This window comes from Carcharhinus amblyrhynchos, chromosome 26, assembly GCF_965287045.1.
Source record: "Carcharhinus amblyrhynchos chromosome 26, sCarAmb.v2.hapA, whole genome shotgun sequence".
In the NCBI taxonomy this organism is placed as follows: Eukaryota; Metazoa; Chordata; class Chondrichthyes; order Carcharhiniformes; family Carcharhinidae; genus Carcharhinus; species Carcharhinus amblyrhynchos.
In genome coordinates, this window is record NC_137349.1 from 7,604,015 (window position 1) to 7,611,889 (window position 7,875).

The window sequence follows — 7,875 nt, forward strand, 5'->3', positions numbered from 1 at the left end:
ATTCCCCATTCAGCTTACAGAATTTTATTTAGAAATCAGAAAAGTGCAGTTTTCCATTCATATTGTTTACGGATCAGTCTCTGCAATTATAATAATAAAAAGTGCGCTGAACATAAAAAAGGGATTTATCATCGTCAACTGGCATTTGGGGCACGAAGCAAAAACATCAATTCGTCCAAGTGGTGTCACAGTGGTTGAACACATTTAGCTGCCATTCTCCGCCCCCCTCACCCCCTTTCATCTCTGTGACTTAGAAACTACAAGCAGGAATAAGCCATTCAGCACTTTGAGCCCGCTGCACCATTCATTTTGATAATGGCTGATCAAATTGAATATCCTGTTCCCCATTTCCCCCACATATCCCTTGACCCCTTTAACCCCAAAAGCTATATCTAATTTCTTTTTGAAATCAGGCATTTTGGCCTCAACTACTTTCTGTAGAATTCTACATACACTTACTGTTCACTGGGTGAAGAAATTTCTCCTCACCTCAGTCCCCTTATCCTCAAACTCCAACCCCTAGTTCTGGACTCCCCTACTGTTGGGAACATTCTTTCTGAATCTACCCTATCTAACCCTGTTAGAATTTTATAAGTTTCAATGAGGTCCCCTCCCACTCTTCTAAACCCCAGTGAATATAATCCTAATCTGAAAGAAACGGCGGAGGTGATAGTGGATGCCTTGGTGGTTATTTTCCAGACGTTGCTGGATTCCGGGGAAGTGCCGGAAGATTGGAAAGCGGCTAATGTTACGCTGTTGTTTAAGAAGGGTGCCAGGCAAAAGGCAGGGAATTATAGGCCAGTTAGTTTAATGTCTGTTGTAGGTAAAATGTTAGAATCCGTCATCAAGCAGGAAATAGCGAGGCATCTTGAGGGGAATTGCTTGATAGAACAGACGCAGCACGGTTTCGTTAAAGGGAAGTCGTGTCTGACAAATTTATTGGAGTTCTATGAGGATGTGCCCAGAGCGGTGGATATGGTCTTTCTTGATTTTCAAAAGGCGTTTGACAAGTACCTCACAAGAGGTTATTGCAGAAGGTAAGGGGGCATGGAGTTGGGGGTAGGGTGTTAGCGTGGATAGAGGATTGGTTGTCAAATAGGAGGCAGAGAGTGGGGGTCAATGGGTGCTATTCGGATTGGCGGTTGGTGACTAGTGGAGTGCCCCAGGGGTCGGTGCTGGGGCCTCAGCTTTTTACCATTTATATAGATGATCTGGAGGAGGGAACCGAGTGTATGGTGTCGAAATTTGCTGATGACACCAAGATTGGGGGAACGGCAAATTGTGCGGAGGGTGTGGAGAGTCTGCAGAAGGATCTAGATAGGCTGGGCAAACGGGCCAGGAAATGGCAAATGGAATTTAATGTTGGTAAGTGCGAGGTGGTCCACTTTGGTAGGAATAATGGTAGGAAGGACTATTTCTTGCGTGGCGAAAAACTGCAGCAGGCGACGGTGCAGAGGGACCTCGGGGTCCTTGTACATGAGTCGCAAAAACCCAGCCTGCAGGTGGTCAGGAAGGCGAATGGGATGCTGGCCTTCATAGCGAGGGGGATTGAATATAAAAGTAGGAAGGTCTTGCTGCGGCTGTATAGGGCATTGGTGAGGCCGCAGCTGGAGTAATGTGTGCAGTTTTGGTCGCCGTACTTACGCAAGGATATTTTGGCCTTGGAGGGAGTGCAGAGGAGGTTTACTAGGCTGATACCGGAGTTGAGGGGGTTGAGCTATGAGGAGAGGCTGAAGAAACTAGGCTTGTACTTGTTAGAGTTTAGAAGAATGAGGGGAGATCTCATTGAGACGTATAAGATGATGAATGGGATGGATAGGATAGAGGTGGAGAGACTCTTCCCGCTCAGAAAGGACAGGACTGGGGGCACAGCCTCAAGATAAAGGGGGGGCAGTTTAGAACGGAGTTGAGGAGGAACTTCTTCACTCAAAGGGTGGTGAATCTCTGGAATTCTCTGCCCGTTGAGGTGGTGGAGGCTGCCTCGCTAAATATTTTTAAGACGCGGGTTGATGGGTTTTTGATAAGCGAGGGGATTAAGGGTTATGGGGAGAGGGCGGGAATGTGGAACTGAGCCACGACAGATCAGCCATGATCTTATTGAATGGCGGGGCAGTCTCGAAGGGCTAGATGGCCTACTCCTGCTCCTATTTCTTATGTTCTTAATCGATTCATATTGGCATGGTGGCACAGTGGTCGGCACTGCTGTCTCACAGCACCAAGGACTTGGGTTCAGTTCTCATTTTGGGTCACTGTCTTGTGGAGTTTGCACATTCTCCCTGTGTCTGGGTGGGTTTCCTCCAGGTACTCCAGTTTCTTTCCAAAGGTGCGCAGAATAGGTGGATTGGTCATGCTAAATTGACCCTTAGTATCAGTGGGACTAGCTAGGGTAAATCCAAGGGGTTATGGGGATAGGGGCCGGGTGGGCTTGTGGGTGGTGCAGACTCGATGGGCTGAATGGCTGCCTTCTGCACTGTAGGGATTCTATAATATGACAGTCCTGCCATTCCAGGAATCAGCCTGATAAACTTTTGCTGCATTCCCTCTATAACAAGGACATCCTTCCTTAGATAAGGACACCAAAACTGTACACAATAATCCAGGTGTGGCCTCACCAACGTCTTATGCAATTGTAGCAAAATATTCCTATCCTCTCACTATGAAGGCCAACATACCAGTTGCCTTCTTCACTGCCTACTGCACCTGCATGCTTACTTTCGGCAACTGATGATTTATGAGAGTGTTTGATTCCACATGCGTTTGCTACCTTGTGGGTTGCTGATCTTTACAAGTCTCAACAACAAACTGCTGACATAAAAGACAGCAAGAAGTCTGACAACAAACATCAGAAGACACACACCATTAACCACTAACAGTAAGGAAATTGAGTTCAGGACAGTGTGTATTTATTTATAAAGCATTCCCCAAGGAGTTTGCTGGATTATATTCAACCCAACCTGTCTCCCTCAGCAAGCACAACCCAAACATTCATGTGTGAAAGTCGCAAATGTTACGATCCCAGCTGATGTTACTACTGGCCAGTCAGATACCAGTGAGCAACTCTGGCCTAACAGACCATAACTTCCAATTTTTCCATTTAGTGATGTGGATGAAAAGTCACAGGGCTGCCAATTAACTTTTAACCAAAAATTAAAACATTTATTAAACATGAAACTGTTGACTATAACACAATGCTCCTTTACCTCACCAATATCTTCACACGTGTACACAGATTTTTAAAGGATAACACAAGTTACAACATATGTTCTTGATACGTACATGGCCACGTAAACAAATAGGTCAACTGTGTCAGACACATGACACACTGAAACCCAGTATCATTCGATATAACTTCTGTCAATTTCTCATCAAATTCCCCACTGATGCTTGTTACGCTGTAAGCCACCTGGTCTCACTGGAACTCTGACTACCACACAAATGTTTTCAAACTCCACTCAGGAAACACACCTTGGAATCGTCTTTCAAATAACGTTTCCTCTCAGGTGCCTTCACCAAGGATCCACTTCAAGGATTTCAATATTCCTTTGTCTTGGATTATCACATGCATTCAAGTTGACACACAATTTTGCAGGTACCCAGCCATGTCACCAAACTTTTAATTTATGTTGGGTATCTGGCTTCTCTCTTTAAATCTGGTTCTTGCGGTTGTCTCCAACTTCACCCAACGTTTTGGTTTTATAGGAAGTATTTCTATTATAAAACTGCATAAGGATTGTCACAAAATAAACAGAGCAACTGACTTTCATCCACAGCTCAAGAAATGACAAGTCAGTTTTATTATTCTTCCCTACAAGGTTCACCTTTTGTCATCAAACAGAATACAGTTCCAGCAGCCACAACGACTTTAAAGTCTAAACATATTCCAGAAACCTTTTCAACATAATGGGATATTATAGATAAGCCAATTCTGTCAACACTAGAGTTCACTTCAGCAGAATCTTCAGTGTTTGTTTGCTGCTGAGGCCTTCACTCGTTATTTTGTTACTTCCAGCTTCACTTATTCCAACTCATTCTGTAAACTTGTGGTCATCCAAAACTCTCCTGCCTGTGTCTTTACGTAGAAAATAGAAGCAGGAGTCGGCCATTTGGCCCTTCGAGCCTGCTTCATCATTCATTTTGATCAGAGCTGATAATCAAATTCAATATCCTGATCCTTCCTCCCTCCCATATCTTGATCCCTTTAGTCCTATGAGCTACATCTAATTTCTTTTTGAAATCAGACTACATTTTGGCCTCAAGTACATTCTGTGGTAATGAATTCCACAGATTCATCACTCTGGGTGAACTCGCAAAGGACTTGTTGACACATCACTTCCTGTCCATACTGACTAAAAAAGGCTCTTAGTAAAGCAATGTGTTGATTTTAAAATTCTCATCCTCATTTAATGTTTCAATCTCCAGGAGAGAGGCTAATTGTTCAAAATAATAGATACAGATTAACTGTAGGCTAAAGACAATGGTGGGACAACTTCCAGAGATAATAATTCAAGGAAAAAATAGTCACTTGAAGGAGCATCTTTTAATAATTGACACTAACGTGGATGTGGAGAATACAATCTGTACTCCAGTTGACACTGTGTTTTTGAACTTTCAAATGGCATTCGATAAAATGCCACATAATAGATTGGTTAGCAAATTTGAAACCCATGGAATTTAAAAGAGTAGTGGTGGTCTGAGTGACTTATGTCTGTGCTGTAAATATGTGTGGTTCTAAGAATCTGACGGGTAAGTCTTAATTTAGGTTACCTGTGTTTACAGGTTACTGCACTATGACCAGACTTCAAAGAGTATCAAAGTGTGCATTTTGGTTTAAAAAAAATCCAAGGACTCACAGAACAATAACAGAACTGTATTGCTAATTTGTCTTAATCTGCTTATACTCTCTCTATACTTGAGATTCAGAATGGTTACAGTATAGAAGGAAACCATTTAGTTCCTCATCCCTGCAGGAGATATTTCCTGGATAAAGAAACTAAAAATGATTTGTTTGTTTGGAAATGATGTCAACCACAGCTGATACATCTTCTAAAATTATATCAAATTGCATTGCTAACAAAAAGCTTTCCTTTTGAACTAACTATTTTCACTAGGACTTCAGTTTTGAGTGCTATTATTTATATGATTGCACAGCATTGATGGAAATCATCGTACCTGTGTGCACTGGCAGTTTGAAAGAGTAATCCCATTAGTCCTACCCCCTGCTCTTTCCCCTAAACACCCGTAGTTTTTTTCCTTTTTCAACTGTAAATCAAGGTTGAAACTACTGCCACTCACTGCCCTTTCAGAACTCATCGTGACAATTCTCCTCGTGCTCCCTGGTTCTTTTACTAATTATCTTAACTTTGTGTCCTATGATAGCTTACCTGCTGGTGGAAATACGACTCCATATCCACTTTATCAATATCCTTGATAGTTTTGACCAGTCCAATTAAAGCTTTGCTTAATCTCTGCTCTAATGAGAACAAATCAAGTTTCCTTATTCTGAAATCCCTCGTTCCTGTTACTACATGAATGAATCTCCTCCAAATTCTTCTCAATTCCTGCCATGTAGTGTACGTAATTAACCACCGGACTTCAGCTGAGGTCTAACCTAAAGCTTTAAGCTTGCCAGTCTATCCTGAAGTCTGCTACTGTTCCTTCTCAATGTTTACTGTATTTCCAACTTTTTGCCGTCTACTGACTTTGAAATTGTGACATCTCTTTTCCAGACAATGTAATGCATATATTAAAAACAACGATGGATTTAATACTGATCCTTTGGGGATACCAGTTTATAGTCCCTGCCAGTCTGAAAATTAGCTGTCAGTTACTTTCTGTTTCAAAGCCAATTTTGAATCCAATCCGCCACTACTCTTTTAAATTCCATGGGTTTCAAATTTGCTAACCAATCTGTTATGTGGCATTTTACTAAATGCCATTTGAAAGTTCAAAAACAGTGTCAACTGGAGTACAGACTGTATTCTCCACATCCATGTTGGCTGTCAACTATTAAAAGATGCTCCTTCGAGTGCCTTTTTTTTTCTGAATTATTATCTCTGGAAGTAGTCCCAACCATTGCCTTTAGCCTACAGTTTATCCATATCTATTATTTTGAACAATTAGCCTCTCTCCTGGCGGTTGAAAGATTAAATGAGGATGAGAATTTTAAAATCAACACGTTGCTTTACTAAGAGCCTTTTTCAGTCAGTATGGACAGGAGTGATGTGTCAACAAGTCCTTTGCAAGTGGTCTTCATTAGAACAATCTAAAACTAATCCTATTAGCCTGCTTGTCTTCTCAATAGGCCTGTATCTTCAAACATTTATAAAACAAAAGAGCATAGAAGGAAGTCTTTCAGCCCATTATGCCTGTACTGGCTTGTGTAAAGGGTTGTTTCATTTCTTCCAACACCCTATCGTTTCCCACTAGGTGTGCAACTTCTTTTCTATCCAAATATCCCATTCTCTGACAGTGATTAGCACGGCTGCCTCATAGCTCCAAGGGCCCAGATTTGATTCCCAGCTTGGATCACTGTCTGTGTGGAGTTTACACGTCCTCCCCATGTCTGTATGGGTTTCCTCCAGGTGCTCCAGTTTCCTCCCACAGTCCGAAAGATGTGCAGTTTAAGTGGGTTGGCTGTGCTAAATTGCCCTTTTGTGCCAGAGGGATTAGCAGAGTAAATGCATGTGGTTATGGGGATAGAGCCTGGATGGGATTGTGGTCAATGCAGACTCGATGGACCAAATGGCCTCTTTCTGCACTATAGGGATTCCTTTGAAAGTTATTATTGACAATGTTGCCCTAGCCCACTCTGCTCAGGGTTGGGGGGGCAGGGTCTCCCCTGGCCCACTCTGCCCAGGGTTTGGGGGGTGGGCAGGGTCTCCCCTGGCCCACACTGCCCAGGATTTTGGGGGGGGGGGGGGGGGGGGGGAGGGTCTCCCCTAGCCCACTCTGCCGGGGGCAGGGGAAGGGTCTCCCCGAGCCCGCTCTGCAGGGGCGGGGGGGGGGGGGGGGAGGGTCTCCCCGAGCCCACTCTGCCAGGGGCGGGGGAGGGGGGGAGGGTCTCCCCGAGCCCACTCTGCCAGGGGCGGGGGAGGGGGGGGAGGGTCTCCCCGAGCCCACTCTGCCAGGGGCGGGGGAGGGGGGGGGAGGGTCTCCCCGAGCCCACTCTGCCAGGGGCGGGGGAGGGGGGGGGAGGGTCTCCCCGAGCCCACTCTGCCAGGGGCGGGGGAGGGGGGGGGAGGGTCTCCCCTAGCCCACTCTGCCGGGGGCGGGGGAGGGGGGGGGAGGGTCTCCCCAAGCCCACTCTGCCAGGGGCGGGGGAGGGGGGGGGAGGGTCTCCCCAAGCCCACTCTGCCAGGGGCGGGGGAGGGGGGGGGGAGGGTCTCCCCGAGCCCACTCTGCCAGGGGCGGGGGAGGGGGGGGGAGGGTCTCCCCTAGCCCACTCTGCCGGGGGGGCAGGGTGGACTACTCCACAAACTGCACCCCGTCCCCCGCCAGACCAGCCTTACCCATGTACTCCACCTCGATGTCGGCCAGCTCCTTCAGCGTGTTCTCGTAGTTCACCTCAGCCAGCTCCAGCGAGCCCACTCGGTCGTATACCTGCTTGGTGCGGCGGATCAGGGCCTCCACCTCCTGCTCCATCTGCTGCCGGCTGAGGTTCCAGCGCAGCTGGTTGAGGCCCTCGGGCTCACCGCCACCGCCGCCCATCAGAGACTCGCCGGTGGGAGACATGGCGCTGAATTTTCTGTGGCTGAAAGGAACGAAGGCGGGTGGATGGGGGGAGACCCGGAACACTTTGACGGCCTTCCGCACTGACAAGCCGGCCACGATGCTGTCACGCCGCGATTCAAACCCCAGCCGCCTGCCAACGGCAAC

At 46.4% G+C, this 7,875-nt stretch overlaps 1 protein-coding gene across 1 annotated transcript in view; it reads right to left on the reverse strand.

The window, feature by feature from the left end:
* The window catches only part of LOC145358638 (thimet oligopeptidase-like), a 29,260-nt gene extending 21,385 nt beyond the window's left edge, over positions 1 to 7,875 (reverse strand). Inside the window, exon 1 of the mRNA XM_080212857.1 lies at positions 7,509 to 7,875. Coding sequence (XP_080068983.1) covers positions 7,509 to 7,731 — 223 coding nt within the window. The 5' untranslated portion in view covers positions 7,732 to 7,875. The remainder of the gene's footprint in view (positions 1 to 7,508) is intronic.